The sequence below is a fragment of the Musca vetustissima genome, unplaced genomic scaffold (genome assembly GCF_032173495.1).
Source record: "Musca vetustissima isolate MV318-11 ecotype Yass unplaced genomic scaffold, APGP_CSIRO_Mvet_v1 utg293, whole genome shotgun sequence".
In the NCBI taxonomy this organism is placed as follows: Eukaryota; Metazoa; Arthropoda; class Insecta; order Diptera; family Muscidae; genus Musca; species Musca vetustissima.
This window is the reverse complement of record NW_026881923.1, coordinates 1-22717: the sequence shown is the minus strand read 5'-3', so window position 1 is coordinate 22717 and position 22717 is coordinate 1. Positions and strand designations below refer to the sequence as shown.

At 34.0% G+C, this 22717-nt stretch overlaps 1 protein-coding gene across 1 annotated transcript in view; it reads right to left on the bottom strand.

Annotated features, from left to right (window-relative positions):
- Positions 1-22365, bottom strand: part of LOC133328021 (potassium channel subfamily T member 2) — a 49852-nt gene extending 27487 nt beyond the window's left edge. Inside the window, exons 1-6 of the mRNA XM_061536571.1 lie at positions 22184-22365; positions 21788-21928; positions 16146-16295; positions 15863-16071; positions 6530-6922; positions 6280-6430 (exon numbers count right to left, since the gene is read on the bottom strand). Coding sequence (XP_061392555.1) covers positions 6280-6430; positions 6530-6922; positions 15863-16071; positions 16146-16295; positions 21788-21928; positions 22184-22323 — 1184 coding nt within the window. The 5' untranslated portion in view covers positions 22324-22365. The remainder of the gene's footprint in view (positions 1-6279; positions 6431-6529; positions 6923-15862; positions 16072-16145; positions 16296-21787; positions 21929-22183) is intronic.
- Between the last annotated feature and the right edge of the window lie 352 nt (positions 22366-22717).

Here is a 22717-nt window from a genome sequence, read left to right as displayed (position 1 = left end):
CTTCAAGAGATCTGCTACAGACAGAAGACCTCAAGAAGATAATTTTCTGAAGTTTTTGATATATAGAAACGATCAGAAAATTCTCCGACCTCTGTGGTATTCTGTCTATCGAAGTTTTTTCTGAGATCTTCGGCCTTTTCGGGATAGATGATCTCTGGGAATTTCCTAGAAACAGAAGACCTCAAGAGGAAAAAATTCTTAGTAGACAGAACCCCTCAAGATCTCTACCGTAGATAGAAGGCTTCATATGATTTTCTGTAAACAGACGAATTCTAAGATATTTTGGTTAAATAAGTCCTTTTGAGATTATCTATATTTATTGATTACATTTTTAGGTCGCCTATAAATAGATTATTTCAGGAAATCAGGACAAAATGACTTATGGCGTCTTCCATAGACATCGGATCAGAAAAAATCGTCGGTACATAAATGGCCCAGAAGGTGTTCTAAGGTCATAAAATATCAGAAGGTTTCTAAATGCCAGAAGACTTCAGAAGCTATTCTATAAATTGAAAATCTTTGCAGATCTTCTATAAATATAGAACCTCCAAAATTCGTCTATAAATAATAATCTAATAATCTTCTGTAGATGGAGGACCTCTGATGATCTTCTTTAAATAGAAGACCTCTGAGGTTGTTCTGTAAAAAGACCTTATTTGAAGGTCTTCTGTAGGGAGAAAACCTCTAAAGGTATTGTAAAGGGAGAATACTTCTGAATGAATTGTATAGATAATATTCTTCTGAGAGTTTCCTATAAATATAAGTCTTATTTAAGGTCTTCTATTTATAGAAAAGGTATTCTCCCTCTGATCTTAACTGTACAACAAGAGCTCTGAAGGTCTTATATAAAAAATACTTCTTAAGGTGTTCCAGACTTTTAGATTTTTATAAATATAAATCCACTGAGGATCTTCGATAAATAGAAGACTTCGGGTGGTCTTATATAAACTTCTGAAGGTCTCATATACATAGAAGACCTCTGAGGGTCGTCTATAAATAAAAGTCCTCTGAAGATCTTTTGTAGGGAGAGGACCTCAGGAGGTCTTCTATAACTATAATATAATATGTTTGATGGTCTACTGTACATGTATTACTTTTGAAGAATACCCTACTATAAATGTCCTCCATAAATAAAAGTCCTCTGAGAATTTTCTACAAAAAGAAATTCTGCTGAAGTTCTTCTATAAAGATAAGTCCTTTGAGTGTTTTATAGAAAGAAATCCACTGAAGACCTTCAATACATAAACTCGGAGGATCTTGTTTCATATCCATTACGGACCTCAAGAAGTCTGCCTACAATATACCTCCTGATGTCTTCTGTCAGTTGGCAATTTTCTGAACTCCTCAAAGAACATTTTCTGAGGACCTTTGAATAAAACTTCGTCATTGGCATTAGTATATGTATGCTTGCATGAGTGTGTATGTGTGTATGCATATGTGTATGGGTATTCATGTTCGATTGACTGTAAAATTGTAACAAATGCTGATGATGATGATGAATGTTTAGCAACCATTAGAGAGCGCCCAACTGAACTGAAGCATTAAACACAATCGAAGTAACTTTTACGTAAATCTTTGTAACATATCAATCCTTCAATTAAGTGAAGGTGGGCGTGTGTGCGTGTGTATGTGTGTGTGCGTGTATGGGTGAAACGTAGTAATGGAGTCAAGGTTTTAACAGTTCGTTACTAATTGACTAACTGTCAAATAGTCACATTCAGGAAACCAGGGAAAAAATCCTTAAACCATTTTACAAAACACCTACAGGCACACCCGACACACACTCACAACCCTTTTGTGGTCACACTATGACTACACGGCACATAGTCGTTGTTCTTCACCTTCTCAACGCACTTTACGTAAAAGTTCTTCGATAACTTACCGTAAATAGTCGACAGCCCAGATGGGACGTGCCGCTTTAGCTGAACTTGAACTACTTGAAGCAGCCGCAGCGGCTGCAGCAGCAGCTGTTGTTGGCTGTGTATTTGTTGTGGTAAATGTTGCCGTGGTTGCGGTCGAGGCGGGAGCAATACTCGTTGTCGAACAACAACAGCACGAGGAACAGCAGCAGCACGATTCATTGAAGGTCTGTTGCTGATGTTGCAGATGCTGGCGCATTGTCATGATGCGACGGGCACAATCACTGTCGCAACTGTAGCTCTTTTTCATTTTCTGATAATGGCGGCCGAATGGTGTGGACGAATGCTGTCCAGCCTGGGTGACATTTTGGTTGCTGCCACTGCTGCAGCAGCCACCACCTCCACCACGCAGATTGGAATCTTCCGATGAGCTCATAATTAGTGAATAGGTACGTGATTGTGGAAAATGACCACCCAAGCAACTGCAAATTATTTCGAATCGATTCGATAGAGTGGTTGGTCGGTCGATTTTATGGCATAATTTTATAGCAAGTTTTCGGTTTTTTTTTTGTTTTTCATTTTGCGTTGTTTTTATCGTTACGTTTCGTTAGATAGTTCGTAGGTTGAGGGAATAAGAGAAAGGGTTGGTTGGTTGGTTTGTTGTTGGATTGGTGGTGTTGTTGTTGGTTGGTTGTTAGGTTGATTGGTTGGTTGGATGTGAAAATGAACATCAAACACATTAACATAGAAGAGGGACACATTTGGATCTTTCGTTTCGGATAACATCAGCAACAACAATTCAACACAACAATACACACAAAACGTACGAACGAACGGAACGTAGGTGGGAATACATAACTCATATTCGGGGGGAATGTGAAAAGAAAAAAATAACAAAACGAAACGAAAATAAACTGAGACAATGATGAATTATAAGTAGAAAAAAAGAAAGTCTCCGATGAGATGAACTCCCTCATTCACCACGACAACGAACGGAATTGACCAGTAATAGAAGGTAGAGTTACTTATTTCTGAATAAAAAATATCAAATATCCAAATTGATTGTCCATTTGTCTAGTTTTCTGCTTGGTTACTATGGATTTTGCAAGTGCAGTAGTTGGATAGAGAGGATTGTGATTGTAATCTAATATGTTTTTGTTGGTGTGTGCCAATTAAAATATTTCTTGGTTAAAATATTTCTTGGCTTGAAAGAACAAACCAAAAACTTTGTTTTACTAGAAAAAAATTCTATTTTATACAGAAATTTATAAAAATCTCACATCTATTGGATATACTCCTCTTAACCATCAGAGCTTTTTTATAGCTACTGGAGGAAATCAGGAAATCCTGTGTGGTCAGATTACCTATAGAATACACTATGAGGCCCTCTGTCTACTGAAGAAACTGAAGACTTCAAGTCTACTTCGGAGGACCGAAGACTTTAAGATGTCCACATTATACGGAAGACTTTAAGAGGTCTTCTTTAGCCCGAAGATTTTAAAAGGTCTTCTGTAGCCTGAAAGGGTCAAGTAGTTATTAGTAGCCTGAAAACGTCAAGAGATCTATAGTAGACAGAATGCCTTCTTAAGAGATCTTTTGTAGGAGGCTTTTCATAGGTAGAAGATTTAGGAAAATTCGTAACAGCTATAGGCAGAAGACTTCAAGAATTCCGGACATAAGTTCAGCCTAGTTGACCGTCAAATGTCGTCGGCCTCTTTAAAAAAAGTCGTTTAGTTCGATTCGACTGAACTTTGTATACCCTCCGCCATTTGGTGTGCATTCATGATTGTTAATAAAAAAACCTCAAGAACCTGCTAGTAGGTTGTTTATCACCTGAGACAATTAAATACCAAATTACAGACACCCAAGTTGGAAAATGGAGCTAGGACTCTATGCTATTAAAAAAACAATGACCTACACTGAACATTTTTCTTATTCACCAAGTACGTGAATGTTAAATTAGAGATACATCGGCGGAAAATGCGGTCAAACTCTTCAAAATGCTATGTCCTGGCATTGGAATATATTCAAAATTTTTCTGGGTATATGAATAACATCCTCCAAGAACCGGAAATACCATATTACAGGTAAGGAAATGCACTTAAAACCCTCAAAATACCACACTGAGCTATGCTAAAACATGGACCGATATATCCCCTTTTCAATATAAAACATCTATCCCGATATTGCTCGTAATTTTACAGGAAAAAACATACTGACAAAAATGGTTAACGGACAAATTTATTCTAATCAGGAATATATACCTAATGGGGTTTTCGACGAATATTATGTATTCTGTATGCAGAAGATTTCGAAAAGTCAGCACTGAAGGTGTTATGACGTCTTCCATGGACAGGAGATCTCAATAACTATTCCACAGACAGTAGATCTTAAAAAGGATTTCTAGACGTCTTTTGAGGCTCATCCGGGATTCTTTTATAAATAGCTGACCTATGAGTTTTTTTTCAAAAAACAGAAGACTTTAGATGATCTTCTATAAACAAAATAATACCTCAGAAGGTCTTCTTTAAAAATAAGACCCTGTGGATCTTCTTTAAATAGAAGACTTCTGAAGGTATTTAATGGAGCACTGCAGAACATAGTCTATAAAGGCACTGTATTTAAGGAATACTTTTTGTGGTCTCCATAAAAGAGAAGACCTCCGATAGTTTTCTCCAGGTCTTCTGAGGTTCTTCCAATTCTTTTATAAATAGCGGACCTTTGAGTTTATTGTAAAACTCTCATATCTCTGAGGGTCTTCTATAAATAGATTAACTCAGAGTATCTTCTATAAAAAACGTTCTCAGAAGGTCTTCTATAAAAATAGTATGCCTGAGGAATAATACCTCTTTATTTAATAGACAGAAGAAATTGGATCTTAAAATATCTTGTACATACAGAATAAGACCTTTAATGGTTTTCTAGAGGCCTTCTTAGGGTCTTAAGACATCCAATGGTTTTCCATAAACATATTACCTCAGAGGATCTTCTATAAATGGAAGGCTTTCTATAAGAATGAGACCACTGAGGATCTTTTAAAAATTTTATACCTCTGATGATCCTGCAATATGTAAAAAACTTCTGAGGGTCCAATATTAATAGCAAACTTCTGATGGTCTTCAGAAAATAGAAAAAATCTGAGGGTCTTCTACAATTTGAAGGCCTCTGAGGATATTATTTACAAATAAGGATTCCTATGGGTGCCTTTTATTAATAGAAGACCTCAGAGGGTCTTGTATTTTAGTATCAGATCTCTTAAGGTACCATGAGGACCTCTTGAGGACTTCTGAGGGTATTAAATTGACAAAAGATTTCAAAAGGTAGAAAACATTCGAAGATATTTTTCAAATTTAAGGTCTCTGAGGATTTTTTACAAATATAATGTCTTTCCATGTAGATTTCCTTCGGCCCCATCCCATATATTCGGTATTTCGAGGCAGTTGGGCACGTTTTTTCAACATAATCAGCTGTTATTTTGTATTTTCGGTTCTCACTGGGTACAAAATCTTCTCAATGAAAATTATCAATATGAGCTTACCTTTCAGGATAGTCTCTATATAAGGTGCAAGTTTTTCAACCAAATGGGTGGTAATTCGGCCCAAGTTTGTGTCCCATAGAGCCGTAACCCGTATTATTCGGCATTTTCTAACCATTTTTTATTTTTAGATTTTATACTCTTATGGAGTAGAAAATCTCCTTAGCAAAAATGATCAATCTTGACCCATGTTTCAGGGTAGCTCTCATGTAATGTTAACCCCTCATCATTCGGTATTTTGGGCACATTTTTAACCGAATTTGTTACAGTTATATATTTATGAGTTTTGGCTATCTTCCTAGTAAAGCTTTAACATATCATAGCCACCGTATTTATATAGGCTTATTATGTTTTTAATCGTATTTATCTAACCAAGAAGTATTTTATTGGCATTAGGTGACTACGTTGTGTATATATCTAGTATGTCCGTACCCAATAATATTCTATGCGATGCGACTTTTTTAATTGGGTGAGTGTTAGTGCATTTTCGATAGTTATGCTTTTTCATACCATTCTCTGTTAATTTTGGAACTACAATCCGGTTAAAACCTAAACAGCATATATTACTCACAGGCTACTTGAAGCGGGAGGTTATTATTTTTGCAGAAGAATTTTCTTAACACAGTTGTTTAAAGATTTTATATAATTTCCTATACGCTACAAAGTTTGCGACTTTATATTAAGTGGTTATATATTTTGTTTAGTAAAGTGTATGTAGCATATCTGCTAATGGCAGGAGGGAGTAATGGTGATGGTAATAATATTTTCCAAAGAAAAACAAATGAGATGTTTTACATAAATCATGACATATACCAACAAAATGATGTATTACAACAAAAAATTCCAATAGTAGAAACAAAGTTTCGAAAGCTTTCAACAACTTACGCTATTTTCTCGGATGGTGAACGCCATGGTACATCGTCATCAATTTCATCATCACTTTCATCGCCCTCGTCGCCATCATCGTTGCCGGATATGCTAAATGAGGAAGAGGTGAACATGTCAGGCACAGGTAAAATGGATGGGCGGCGGCTCCCTGGAAAAAGAAATAAACAAAACAAGACAAAAATTAGAGGACATATATGAGAAACAAGAAGAGAGATTTTTTATTAATTATGAAAAAATTCCGACTTACCCCTTCTTTGACTTAAAATATCTGGGCTCAATAGATTTGGATTACCCGATTGCGGGACATCTAAATGATTACCCGTACTTAGGGATGAGGTACCTACAGTAAGGCCACCGCCTCCACCACCACAGCTGCTACTACCTCCCCCTCCTCCTCCACCGATACCCAATGTATTACCTAAGCTACCATGTAAAGAACTACTACCACCTCCTCCGCCGCCGCCCATATTACCGAGGCCACCGCCTCCTCCTCCGCCCAGACTTAATGGTATGGTGGTGGTAGTGACAGTGGTTGTAGTCGTTGCTGCAGGTGTTTGCGTTGCATTTGTCGATGTTACCGCAGTATCTTTGAGATTCTGTTTGGAATCTGAGATTATCACAGATGTGGGATTATCCGATGCTACAGAGAGTGCGGAAAACCATTTCAAGGTGGGGAAGATAAGAAATTGAAACAATTGCGAATTAATTTTATTTAACCCAAACAACAATTTTAAATTAATTTAAAAATTTTGTGTTTAAACAAAATCCACAGAATTACCAAAAACAAAAATTAAAACATGCAAAGAAGAAGAAAAAAATGGAAAATTTTCGTTTTGCAAATCTACATTGACAACAAGAAGAACAAGAAGTTTGAAATCGAAAATTGAAATCTTTTTAAGCGAAAAAAGCACAAACACATTTTATATTCATTTATTTTTGAAAGAATTTGTTGTGGTGCTCATTAGGGTTGCTGTTGTTGTAGTTCTTGTTTAGGGGTGATAAATGAAAATTGTGTGGGAGGGGAGTGTCAACCACAAAGGTTGGGAATGTGTGTGTGTGTGTGTGTGTGTTTGTGAAAGAATTGAAGATAATTATTTTTAATTAAACTAAGTGCTATAAGGGTTTCAACTGCTAATAAGATTACATTTTTAGGAATTTTAATTTTAAAATATATGTACGAGTATATAAAAACATGTTATAATGTAAAAAGGACTGAGTCGACTTAATGTAAAAAAAATATATAGAATTATTTGCTAAAATTACAAAATTTAATTCATAAAAAGATCCACTGTTTTTTCAATATTTTTTTTTCTTCTTCAGGACTTGCATATCTGTTGATGGCATTATATGTTTGTACTGAGTCCAGATGATTATATCATAAGCAATAGGTTCGTCTTGGAGTACTAATACATAGCTTAAATGATGGTGGCCATGAAAAGTTCCACTTTAATCTTCGTAGATTAAAATTTCTTTCTAAAAAAATACACAAATCGACTCCTTGACAACTTTTTTTGATAAATCACATTACGACGAGCAGACTTAATGTAGTTTTTGAGTTCATCCTTCTAACTCTCCATTATAATTAATATATAGACAGTCGAGATAACCAACATGGTCCACACAACATGGTCCGGCATAAGCTAATTTATATTAGATGCCGAATTATTCGAAAATTTCTAAGATAATCAAAATAGTTCTGTTAACAAAATATTGTCCAATTGAAAGTCTCGGATCCTCACGTTTAGGGGGGAATTATGTAGGGTATCCAAAGTGTTTCATTTTGTTTTTCTATTTAATTAAATGTAATAAAAATCTATGCTAAGAACTATTCTTATCTACATCATTTTACATTTGAGAGACCTTTACAAACAACAACAAATCGTAAACGTACTCTACTTTTGTTCGCAACCGGATGGCTAGGCTAACACATAAAGGTCAGACGGAAATGACAACATGCACAACATTGTAACGGAAATGTAAAAGAAAACAAGAAAACATTTAGATATGAGCATAAAAAAAACGATAATGATAAAAATAAAAAAACTAACTTTTGTTGACTATAATATGATTACAAAATATTATAAAGGCTACAAAACCTCAAAAAAATGTTTGACCATATAAAAATATTCTAAAATTCCTGCAGTATGCAGATGATATGAAAAGTAGTTCTCAGTTTATGGAAGATCTGAGATGTTTATAGTTTTGTAATAAACCCCGTCGTCTATAGAATATCTAGAGCAGAATGTCTTATGTCTATGGAAAATCTAAAAAATATTTTATCTCTATAGACAATTTGTTGAATCGCTCTAATCGAAAAGGTAATTTCTTTGTAGAATGCAGATAGAAGGGTTAAGTCTGGATTATGTATTGTTTATATAGAAGATTTTTGTAATATGTAAGACCTGGTGAAGGTCAGAGGTGTATATTTTATTTAAAAGGTCTTATGTCCAAAGGGCAGGCAAAGAAAAGACCCGGGAAATTCTTCTGTATATAGGAGTCATTTTTTAGACAAATAAATACCTGGAAATGGTTCACAAAAATCGTTTTCGTATAAGAGACAAAGAGAACGTATTTTTTCTATAGAAGACTTCTAATATAACTGTAGAATAGAGGTGTGCAGAAGGAAAATGCTTGAAGATTAAATGAGAAACGGCCATATGAAATGTTTACTAAAAGAGAACGCAGAGAACGAGCATATTGATCCATGCAAACAGGGACACCAGTTCGGATTCTTGCCCATCACTACTGTAGAATTTCTAACTATAGAAGACCTGCTGAAATAGGTAGTACATAAAATTACAATTTTTTGTATTTAAATTATTTAAGGAACTTCTTCGGTTTGGAGAAGGCATTTTTTGAGTACAATAGCTGAAAACTATCTCAGAAAACATTCCGAAGGAATTATTTTCTGGAATTATTATCTTGTTCAAATTAGGTTGAAATGCTTACTGGCAGGAATATATGGTCCGAAGTTTTTGCTAAAAGCTCCTTAATAATTATTTCTATAGAATACCTCAGGATTTGAGTGTAATTTTTTTATAGGAAAAAATCCTTTAAAACATAAATTGCATTTTTTTCTATACATATTTTTTTTTAATATTTATACCCTACACAACTATGATTATATTCATAGTTATATATTATCAGCTATAAAACTAGCTGAGTCGATCTAGACATGTGTGTCCGTCCGTCTGTCCATTGTAATTTGTAAACACGATACAGGCCACAGTTATGGACCAATCTTCACGAAATTTTGCATATGGGATGGGTTCTGGCCAATGAAAATTACAAAAAAACGTATGCCAAAAGGTATATGTTGGCACTAATCGGATCAAAAAGCTCCGTACAAACCCATAGAGCAAAAACAGCCCTTGCAGCACACTGCACAAAAGCAGGACATACCCCAGATTTTATTGACATAAAAATTCTAACTCAAGAAAGTAATTATCAAAAAAGGTTTACTCTTGAGATGTTGCACATAATCAACACTCCACTTGACACTCGACTCAATTATAAAACCGACACAGACAACTGCGCTCAAATCTATAGACACACAGTAAACAAATACAAATCTGTTAGACTTTAGTTGAAGCAAGAACGTTGACTTAAAGACAACATAACTTTCTTCAAGTAAGTTTATTTACATATTGTTATTGTTGTTTCAAAATCTGTTAAAATATATGTAATTGTAGTTTTCTGAGGATGATTGGAAAATTCAATCGAAATATTGGAAACAATAAATATTAAAAATCAAAATTAAAAACGATTTTTACTTAAAAAAAGCCTACAGCCGAACTAATACAACAAAGAAATTACAAAATCTTTATTCTGGGGCATATATACTTGCTCCTGAAGGACATATACCCGAAAAGTTGATAGTATATCCAAGAGGAGTTGTTGAACTTCAAAATAATACCAATTATATGGCTGTATGTACTCTGATGTGGGAGTTATCCGTAATTAGGTAAAGGTGACTATGTGCCTAGTATTACCATTACTCCATTAGAGGACGGAAATGTCGCGCTGATCGATTTCAATTATTATAGCAGAACATCACATATTTTACAAGGTGAGGGTGATCTGACCAAATACTTAGATCGGCTGTTTAGATGATGATCGGTCAATATTCCGAGGGTCAAATTAACAAAAACCTAAAGTGACCAAATATAAATAAGTGCAAATATCACGAAATATTGCCCAGGCTCAGAATATAGAACCGCAGAAAGTTTGCTTTTCGTGGTAGTTGTGTAGGGTATCCTATGGTCGGCCCCGTCCGACTATACTGCTCCGCTTACTGTTTTGAATCTGTTTTTAAACTTTTTCAATAGAAAACCAGTAAGGAAAGAAGTAAAGTCGGACGGGGCGGACTATATGATACCCTTTACCACTTTGGCTATATTCAAGAGATGCATCCTAACAGACCTCGCATTTTTGAAGGACCATTGACATGCAAGTAGATTACTTTAAATATATGGTCTGTGTATATATGTGAACCGACTTAATTAATTCATTGAAACAATCATTTCCAACCCTATAAAATATATATTTTTGATCAGCGTAAAATTCTATGACGATTTAAGCATGTGCGTCTGTCTGTTGGAATATTTTAGGCTATCATAACTTCAGTACTTTGTGAAAAATTTCATGCCAATCGGATTAAATGTGACTCTTTGGTGCCCCATTTGCTAAAAATCGGACGAAAATATATATGGGAGCTATATCTAAATCTGAACCGATTTCAATAAAACTTGGCACACGTTAGGCTACATCAACTTTAGTATGTTGTGCAAAATTTTGTGCCAATAGGACTAAATTTGACTCTTTGGTGCTCCATTTGCTAAAAATCGGACGAATATATATATATATATATATCTAAATCTGAACCGATTTTCCCAATTCAAAAAGGGTTCGTCCCTGGGCCAAATAAATGAGCTGTGCCAAATTTCATCCAATTCGGATAATAAATGCGATCTGCACTTTAACATGGACAGACAGACGGACGGACATGCATAAATCGACTCAGAAAGTGATTATATGCATATTCTCAAAAGGAACCATGTGTCTATCTCGTTTCCTTTTGTCTGTTACATACATATGCACAAAGACAAAATACATTGTACCACAGTGTGATAAAGGGTATAAAAATACTGAAACTGAGATTGCATTTTTTCTATAGAAAAATGCAATCCTCTACATTTTTAAGAAATCAATTTGCAGGAATATACGGTCAGAAATTTTTGTTAAAAACTTCTATAGAAAAATACCCTACAACGTAAATTGCATTTACATATACATATTTTTTTAATATTTTTCTACGTACACCTTATAGGTTCGAATGGACGTCCTAGAGACCAAAGAATTTCTTCGGCAATTATTTCAAACAAACTGCAAATATTTTTCCTTTTAAACCAAATTTCAGGATATTAGGATGACTTTTTTCAATTTTTCTATTGAAAAGAGGTTAATTCTAATTTTTTTTCTTTAGGAAATAGTATTTGTTTTTTATAACAAAAAACTCAGAAAATATGTTTCAAACAAGGTTGGTTTTGTTAGACATGATCCATAGAATAGATTACCCGGTACATAACGAAAGGATGATTATTTCTTTAAAAAATCCTGGGGTGTTTTCCCTAAAAATTCAACCCAAATTTCCGTTACTATAGATAAAAAACTCAGTATCTGAGGATATTTTCTATACAAAAAATTGAACCGCAGTTCCGAAAGTATTTTCTAAAAAAATTTGGTATAATAAAATAAACTCTAATTTTTAGCTTTCTTTGATTGCAATTTAAATAATCCAAATATTTGAAAAAAAACATAAATAAAACTAATATATCCAATGATTTAAATGAAGCATGCATAGTATTGGAAACAAATATTATACACGTATGTTAAAATTTTCATTCTAAGGATATAAGTCGAACATGGTTATAATGATCAACAAGGATTACTCACTAGGTTGTATCATTAGCTATGTAATACCGATATTTATTATGCCAAAAATCCTTATAACCATGTTCGATATAAAATTGTGACCATTACTGCACAGTGTTTTAAAAATGTATTGAAAAATGAATTAATGAAAATTGTGGCATGGGGATGCTGATGCCTTCTGAACTTCATCTATGACAATAAGATAATAAACATTATGAAATGTGGGGTCAACTACCAAAACCTAGAGGATGTGATTTTCAAAATGGGTACGAAAGGGGGAGCAACTCTACTTTGTAGGAGGGGGGAGTTATTTTTCAAAAACAAGGCAAAAAAATCGACTACTTTTGGGAGCGAAAAAATAATCTTTGCAGGACTATTAAATTTTAGCAACATTTTAAAGGAGACTATTTTTATCCATTATCAAAGGGGGGATAATGCCATGGGGTGGGGGGAGAATGAAAAAGAAAACGAAATGTATAATTTTTCGGTGTCACACTCACGCACAAATAGTGTTGTAAAATCACATTCGGAGCTATGCCGTTCTATTATCGGCATATTCATGGTGATGGTAGTGGTGTTGTTCATTGTGGTCGTGGTGGTGGTGGTGGTAGATTTCGAGGTGATGTTGGTGGTTGTGGTCGCGGCAGCATTGACGGCGACAGTCGATTCGTTTTGACCACCACCCACCAATACCGCATCGTAACTAAGACTATGGGGCACACGTACACAGACGGATGGTATGGGGACCGTGTGCGATGATAATGATGTTGATGTTGTTGTTGTTGCTGTATTAATGGATGTTGTTGTAGTTGTAGTACTTGTTATTATTGTTGGATTAACATATTGACAAAGATTGCTTGTTATTGCATTTATAGATGTTGTTGTTGTTGTTAAAAGATTTGTTGTTGTTGTTGTGGTAGTAGTTGCTATTGTTGGTATTGTAGTTGTTATCGTACTAATATTACTATATAAACTATCGTTATCATTGTTGTAGTGATTGTTGTTGGTATTGTTGTTGTTATTGCTATTACTACTATTATGATTGTTGGTGTTGTTATATGTGGTTGCTATTGCTGTTATTGTTGTTATGATTCTTTGATTATTTGTTGTGTTAGTGGTTATGTTGTTGGTGTTGTTATCTGTTAGTATTTGTGATTGTAGTTGTTGTTGTTAGTTTATTAGATTATTAATTTAAAATTTTTGTTGATTTTTGGCAAATAAAAATATAACGAAGAAAAATGCGTTAAACAAATAATGCCAAAGGAACAAAAATCAGTTTTCGGAATATTATCAAATCAATCATAATCGTAATATTGATGCGAGATATTTGCTAAGCAAATAAAATAATAAATGTGTAAGTGTGTGTGTAAAGATATTTATAATATTTAGTTGGACCTAAGAATTTAATTTAAGTAGAGGTATATATTCTCACTACCCACGAAGGTTCCAGTATTAACCTAAGCAATTTTTTCTACTAAATAGAGAGTCAGGAACTGAGGATGAATTTTTCTTATAGAAAAAATACCTCAGAAACTGAGGATGAATTTTTCTTATAGAAAAAAGACCTCAGGAACTGAGGTTGAATTTTTTTTATAGAAAAAAGACCTCAGGAACTGAGGTTGAATTTTTTTCTATAGAAAAAAACTTGAACTGAGGTTGAATTTTTTTCTATAGAAAAAAACTTGAACTGAGGTTGAATTTTTTTCTATAGAAAAAAGACCTCAGGAACTGAGGTTGAATTTTTTTCTATAGAAAAAAGACCTCAGGAACTGAGGTTGAATTTTTTTCTATAGAAAAAAGACCTCAGGAACTGAGGTTGAATTTTTTTCTATAGAAAAAAAGACCTCAGAAACTGAGGTTGAATTTTTTTCTATAGAAAAAAAAAGACCTCAGAAACTGAGGTTGAATTTTTTTCTATAGAAAAAAAAGACCTCAGAAACTGAGGTTGAATTTTTTTCTATAGAAAAAAAGACCTCAGAAACTGAGGTTGAATTTTTTTCTATAGAAAAAAAAGACCTCAGAAACTGAGGTTGAATTTTTTTCTATAGAAAAAAAGACCTCAGAAACTGAGGTTGAAACTGAGGTTGAAACTGAGGTTGAAACTGAGGTTGAATTTTTTCTATAGAAAAAAGACCTCAGAAACTGAGGTTGAATTTTTCTATAGAAAAAAAGTCCTCAGGAGCTGAGGTTGAATTTTTTTCTATAGAAAAAACAGACCTCAAGAACTTAGGTGGAAAATTTTCTATAGGAAAATATACCTCAGGAGCTGAGGTGGAAATTTTTCTATTGAAAAAATGTAGCTTAGGATCTGATGTAAAAATTTCTCAGGAAATGAGGATGGGTTATTTTCACTTCTAGGATTAGGATGCGATTTTTTTGTAGAAAAAATTCAACATCAGTTCTTTTCAACAGAAAAATTCCTATTTTAAATTTCCCCCCATTGTTAACAAGGACAATGTCTGTTCCTTTTTGTAGATTTTTATCATTCTTTGTTCGAGGACATTTCGGTTTGTCGTTTCCTTTACGACTCCTTTGTTAGACAAATAAGAGCTCTGTTCTTTTTTTGTGGATCTTCTTTTACGATTGACCATAATAACTTCAGCTGAGATTCTTGTGGGAATTTGTGATAGTTGCATTTTAATGTTTGATTGGTGGAGGAGGGGTGAGAGGGCAACCTGAGCGTGCACTCACACACACATCCAACCAGAGACACTAATGATTGAGTCATAAAAATGAATTTACTGGTGGAGGAGAATTTTACGATTTCAAGGATTTTGTTTTTGCTTTCAGGGTATGCAAATAACTTTAACGAATTACAATCGTAAAGTATGGCTGGGAAACTGAGAGCGGACATCAAGGAGGTAATGTTGGTGGGAGAAAATCTGATTATGTCTTTAATTTTCATCTTTTAATCATCAGCCATGAAAAAATACAGGACAAACAAACGACCATCGTCATGTTATGATGATGATGGTCTGTCAAGGATGAATGCATTTGGCTGCATTTACTCAGCTGGTATTTCGAGTGATTGCTCAATATGGTCCACTAATTTTCAAAATTATGGGGATGAAAATTTTTGAAGAGACAATTAAGGAGGCCCAATGAATTATAAATAGAACCATGATTTAAGTTTTAAATTGGTATATACATAAAATTGAATGTGTTGGTATGGCAGTTAGAACTTAAAATAAATATTATTTCAAACTAAAAAAATCACGCTTAACATCGGATTCACACACACTTTCATCACACAGTCTCACATATACTCACACGCACATACAATACACATAAATACAGCACAAAAGCATATTATGATGATTATTAAGTAACGTTCATATAGAGTAGCAGTTATTTGTAGAATAGCAGAGTAAAAAAGGATAACAAACATTTGGTATTGCCTAATTGTTAGTTTATCTTTTTCTCTTTTTTCAATTTCATTTCTTTTATAATTTTCATTATATATTCCATATATTGGAAATATTGTTAAAACAGGAACACAAAAGAATGGAACCACATAAAACCAAAACCGAAAAAGGAAAACGTAAAAGGGGAACCCAACTCAAACCGTAAACCAAAAACAAATATTCATGGCAAAAACAAGTTTCGGTTTTTTTGGATTTCAAATATAAGTGCAGCCTTAACTTACCATTTTCCTTGCCCGCCATTGTATCCGCATTTTGATTTTGCTGATTTTGATTAACCACAAATGCAGAGTTCTCCTCCTTGGTAATGCTCATGTAATAGCAGGTGTCATCCTTTTTCATGATATGCCTAGGACCGGGATTTAACAATATCGTATCCTCGTAGAATTCGGGCAAATGAGCTGGACGCACACCCACCAAGGCCACGCCGTATCTGGAAAAAAGGGATAGATTCGAAATGCAGTTTATTGAACTTAAAAGGTTTGAATGGGATTTTTTTGGACTTACTTTCGATGTGAATGAAAACTGGCATAGGTAAAACTTTTACCCTCATATTCGCCAAAGAAACGACTATCACCCAAAACGATGTGATAGATTTCATTACCCGAACATTTGCCATATAAACGATGCCATTCTTCGGGTGATTGCTGACCCTCCCTAGATGTGAGGAGAGGTTATTAGGTGAACAAATATTAATATTTTGAAATATTATGAGAGAATGATATTAAATGGTTTTAGTATAATATATAGCTTCATTATTTTTTTCTATTGAGAAAAATACCTCAGGAACTGAGCTTGGATTTTTTCTATAGAAAAAAAGAAGCACCAAAGAAGGGAGGTTAATTTTTTCTATAGAAAAAAGAAGTACCAAGGCAAGAAGCTTGAAAAAGTAGCTGAAGCTATAATCTTGAAATTTTTGGTGAGGGTAACTTTTTGTCCGAAGGTGTCAGATAGGGCTGCAATTTTCGTACTAGAACGTCACAAAAAGTACTAAATATGGTACCATTTTTATTTGGCGAATCGGTGGAGCGGCAACTCTTATATTTGGAATGAGGATCACTGACGGAGTATAGAATAGATGTATCAATGGATACTTTCGAACTAAAAATACCCGAAAAGTACTAACATGTGCTAAATTTGGCATGTAAATGGATATGGATAAAAAATTGAAATTTGGATGCGAACCAAGGGTGAGAAGTTGGAACGGATGTGATTTTGGAAGTGTGTATATGAAAAGTAATAAACAGTACTAAATTTGGTACCATTTGAATTTTGAGAAACGGATGGACCTGGCATCATGAAATCTGAAACCCTCAGAGTGTAGGATTGGAACGTTCGAACTATAAGTACCCGAAAAGTACTAAACTGTACTAAATTTGGTACAATTTCGTAGCATGTAAATGGATATGGATAAAACATTGAAAAGTTGCAACGATAAACGAAGGTGATTTTGGAAGTGTGTATCCGAAAAGTACTAAATTTGGTACCATTTGAATTTTGAGAAACGTTAGAGTGTAGGATCGAGATGTGTAGAAAGTAGGTAGTAGGAAATATGTACATATGTGTATGAAAAGTACTAAATTGTACTATATTTGGTACAAATTGGGAAATATGCTTACTAAATAAATATTAAGGAATCGAATTATGGGTTATGGTCCCGCAATAGACATTAAAATAATAGTTTTAATCATAACCCATGTATAGGATAGGGGTCGTATACATTTGTTCATTTCTCATACGCACCATGGTACCACAACTGTTGAAATCAAAGACCTGAAGATCCAAATCGAAAAGAACACTTCTAGTTTGAACAAATGTGAAAGTTTTGCTCATTGTCACAAGAATATTTTTCAACACATATCTCTGTCTATGTCTAGATCTTCTATAATCATATTCTTGAGTTCAGGAATAACTTAAGCTGTGTTTACTTTCTGTGCAATATTTAAAAGGGAATGACTGATGTCAATAATAATACGCCGTCTAGTCATGTTTTATAGAATTATTGTGCAACGTAAAACGATTACTACTTGTATGACAAATATATATTTAGCTTTTCTGAGTTTATTTCCTATTTTCGACATAAGGATAGCCTCTCATCACAAAGAAACTTTGCCTAATTTGTTTATATTTTCTTGTTCGAAAATAACTTAAACCGTATTCACAATATTTGAACGATTAAGCAACATATCTGCGTATGACTGTTGTTAGCAATCATACGCCACCTAGTACCAAAAATATAAATAACCCTTTCAGACCCAGCTTAATCAATTGTGAGATTTGATAATTTTTAAGAGAAGGTAGTAGAAAATAAAAATAAACTGAGAAGGAACCCAAAATGTGGCTCTTGTTTCAATTTTTCTACAAATGCCTTAGAAAAATTATGAATGTCTTGGTTCTAAAGGCGAAAATATTCGTTATCGAAAACAATTGAATTTGAAAATTATTTAATTCTATGTACTAGTTGAGCAAACGGGTTAAATATGATAGTATTACCTATCATGAGCAATATTGAAAAATAGCATTCCTTTCAATTAACCCATACCTTTGTTTGTTTTAGACTACCAATATTCAATTCATAGTTAATATCGAATATCAATTATTTTCCCTTTTTCACCGTAACAAATGCCATATTTACCATTGTTAAATGGTATTTGTTTTTATTTGTGTAGAAAATTTAATTAACCAATTACCAGTAAACATAATAATATTTATTCATGGCCAAAGGTCATTTATACATTTTAGATATTGACATAAATTATGTAAATATTTACCAAGCAAAAAACCAATTTATCAAAAAAGTGGTAATTACGAAGGCATTCAATATTAAGTGGCCCACCAATGAAAGGAGACTCCCCTTAATTAAAAAAAAAACACAGGCGAAGGTAAACAACAACCACAAAAATTATGCCACAATAGACTGAAGGGTAATCAAATTAATTAATAATGTAAACAATTATTATTGTAAAAAAGCCCCATCTGCTCGAAAGGAGTGACTGTGAAATGTCAATAGGCGTGGTTTTTGGAAAAGTTCCCCCCAAAGAAAAAATGCGATTAAACAAATGATGTATTGTGTCATGCTTCCTCTGGCCATTATCCTTTAAAGTCCCGCCACATATCCCAGTAGAGTAATTTTGCTGCTACTAGTTTTGGTGGCCTGCATAAAACATTAGCTAATTTCCATAATGCCACCATACACACCACTCAACTCTAGAGCCACAATGTGAGTGTGTGTTTTTACTTTCCACCAGCAGCTCCACTATCTGTGTTGCTTTTGGCAAATAACTGAATTTATGTGGCTGCAATGTTGTTACCATTAATGTAGTCCACAGGATTGTGGTGGTTTTTTTGCATTAATGTTCACTTAAAATGCATTAACAGTGGGTAACCTGGGGGAGATCATACACAAATTTGGGGTTTGTAATGCTTGGGGATAAATTGGAATTTTAAATAAATGTGGTATCAAAATCCCATTTATAGTAAAAGAGCCTGAGAATTCATTTGAAGGGAAAAAAGAGACCAAGAGGTCATTACTAATATTTTTGTAAAAGATATCCTCCTTCTATCTGTAGTTCTTATGTATCCTTTTCGACTTTATTTTCTATATTTCAAAATTATACAGTTAATGATTGTATTTGCCAATTTGAAACATGCCAATCAATAGATGGCGCTGGCGACGGACCATTGCCTGAGAATTCGTAATAGGGAAAAAGAGACCAAGAGGTCATTACTAATATTTTTTTTAAATATATTCTACTGCAAACTCGAGTACTTGTGCATTTTTTCGTTCTTATTTTCTACATTTCAAGAACTTACATTAAATTATTGTATTTGCCAATTTAAATCTTGAAAATCAATAGATGGCACTGGCGATGGACCATTGCTAGACATTGGCTCATTGTCAGCGCCATCTATTGATTGGCATGGTTCAAATATGCAAATGCAAAATTTTAATTTCGTTTTCTCTTTGACATAATTTTTGAACTATTGAACCATACTGGGTAAGTTTATGCAAACAAATTTCAAATTTTCCAATGGAAATGTTTGATGGCGCCACTCTATATATAGCAGCTCTCATGTTCTGCCTAAATGTATGTTCTATTTAAAATTTCTATAATGTATTCTTTTTCAATCAAAAAAAAAAAAATTAAAGCAAATACATATTTTGTTATAAAATGTAGACCGATTTTAAATATCTCCCAACATTTCGAAGATTTTGGTAAACACAAGTTTTCGCTTTATTTTGAATTCTCCTAATTACGACCACAGCGCCATCTATTGAAGTTTTAATCGTAATCAATTTCTTTTATCGTTAACTTTCGAAGCGACTAAAAATATGCTTTAAAATTTAATTCTTTTTCAAAAGACCGTTCAATTTATTGTGGGTTGACAGCATTGACAAGGACATACGGATAGCTCCATCTATTGAATCAAATGATTCAAAAACGTATGGTGAAGGCTGAAAAGTGCATGAAGACCTTCAAGAGGTCTTCTAATAGACTACCAAGAGGTATTATTGTAGAAGACTAAGAGGCATTGTTATGGAAGACCATATAAAAGAGGTATTTTTATAGATGACATAATTTTTGAACTATTGAACCGGGTACGTTTTATGTCTAGTAACAGCTGTTGACACTTGCATAACCCTTTAAAAGGATGATTGGTGCAATAGATTTATGTGAAACCAACAAGTCTATCAATCATTCCTTATCCTTAAAGCCAAATCAATTTCCTTCGTTGTTATATTATGAAGCGACTAAAAATATGCTTTAAAATTTAAATCTTCTCAAAAGACCGTTCATTTGATTGTTGGTTGGCAATGCTGGCAAAGGCATGCGGACAGCGCCATCTATTGAACCATAAGATTGAAAATTGCATGGTGAAGTCTAAAAAGTCTCGGACTCTCTTAAAATCATACAGTTTTTTAAGGATACAAATCGACGTTTCACACAATTTAAGAGAATTTTTTAAGAAGCCCAAGAGGTTCTCTATAAGGTTACCAAGAGATCTTCTATAAGAAGAACAGTTTAAAAAATCTTCAATTGGTCTTCTTGGAGAAGAAGACCTGGTAAATCATAATCAAAATTAGATAGAGGAAGGAGGATTGTTTTATAGGACAAAATGTGAAAACTCGTAACAGCAGTTGACACTTGCAGTACCCTTTGAAAAGGTCATTGGTGTCATAGATTTATGTGAAACCAACTACACTATCAAATCCATATCCTTTAAGACTAACGATTTTCATTCAATCCCATCCTGTAAAGCGCCTTAACATATGCCTTAACATTTAAAATTTATCAAAAGACCGTTCATTTTATTGTGGGTCCGCAACATTGGCCATGGCATACACATAGCGCCATCTATTAAATCATGTAACTGAAAATCGCATGGAGAAGGTCAAAAGTTCCGGACTCTCTTAAAATAATAAAGTTTTCAAATAATAAAAATCGTCGTTTTCACACAATTTGAGAGGTCTTTTCTAGGAAGCCCAGGAAGTCGTTTTACCAAGAGATCTTCATATAGAAAACCAAGAGGTCTTCATATAGAAGACCAAGAAGTCTTCATATAGAAGACCAAGAAGTCTTCATATAGAAGACCAAGAGGTTTTCTTATAGATGTCTAAGGGGTCTTCTTATACAAGACAAATAAGTTTTCTTATAGAAGACCAATGGTTCTTTTTATAGAAGACTAAGAGCTCTTATAGAAGTCCAATACGTCTTCTAATAGAAAATCAAGAGGTCTTCTATAAGAAGTCTCCTAGAAGTCTAAGAGATCTGTTTGTAGAAGCACAATAAGTTTTCATATAATATAACCAAGAGGTCTTCTTATAGAATCAAAGGGTATTCTTAAAGAAGCCAAGTGGACTTCTTATAGAAGACGCATTTTTTATATGTAGGACCAAATGTCTTCACACTGAAGACCTAAAATCTTCTATGAGAATACCTTTTGATCTTTAAATTTAATTTATCCTAATCCAATAGACCATTGTTCACACTGTATTGCTCACGTTATTACCGGATCAGCTGTTGTTATTTTTTGTTATTGTTGTTAGTAATTCATATGTATGCATGTAAGTATGTATGTGTCTGTTAGATTCTGTAACAATGTACTGAGTTTCGTTCGGATGCATTCATTTCATTTTGTATACTTACTGGCCCCGTGATGTATGCAACAATAATGTCACCAGGGTACTGGCACCAGGACATGTACAGTTATTAGCCAACAAAGCATATTTAAATTCGTCCTCACACACGACATGTTCAGCGAATTTAACATGAAGCTTATGTTCAGGTCTATGGAAGGGGGAGAAGACAACAACAACAGAAGAAACAATGGTATCAAACAACAACAATGGCTGGTTAAACATACACATACACACACTAACATACATAGATAATAGGTTTTCTCTTCTTCTTTTTTCAGTTTTGTTTTAGTTGGCCACATTCTTTGTTTTTGTTTTCGCAGAGAATGTGCTCAACAACTAACAAATGACAGGAGCTGAAGTTCCAGGAAGGCCAGGGAGCCCAGACTGAATGCTGATAACTTACCTGAATATTTGCACATATTGCGGAACATTGGGGGCAAAATCTTTAACAGCCCACGAACGTAAGATTGTGTGTTCATCGGCAGCAGTCTTATCGGCATAATTGCGTGCGGCCAATATAAAACAGGCCTCAGCCTCATTCATGCGTGCTCGTGCCAAATCGCCATCCTTTAAACAGGATCCCTGCAAAAGGAGGAGGAGGACATGATAAATGATGTTCTTAATAGTTAGAGGGGTTTAAACAATGTTTATGGGCCACCGACATGCAAATAATGTGTAGAACACAAGCATAAACGAAAAAAGGATAATAACCCGGAAGAAGAATAATAAACAAAAGGGAAAAGGTTATGCCGCTAATGATCTTGGGAACTGAGAGGTCTGTGTGTTAAAAATTAAGTATCATAACTTTTGTATAAACAACTTCATTTTGTCTTCTTTTGTGGACTTTGAGTTGAAGAGATTGCATGTTTATCCCGAATTAGTCTATCCGGAAACTGTATCATTTATTTTTCCAACTTACCTGTATATAAATGACACG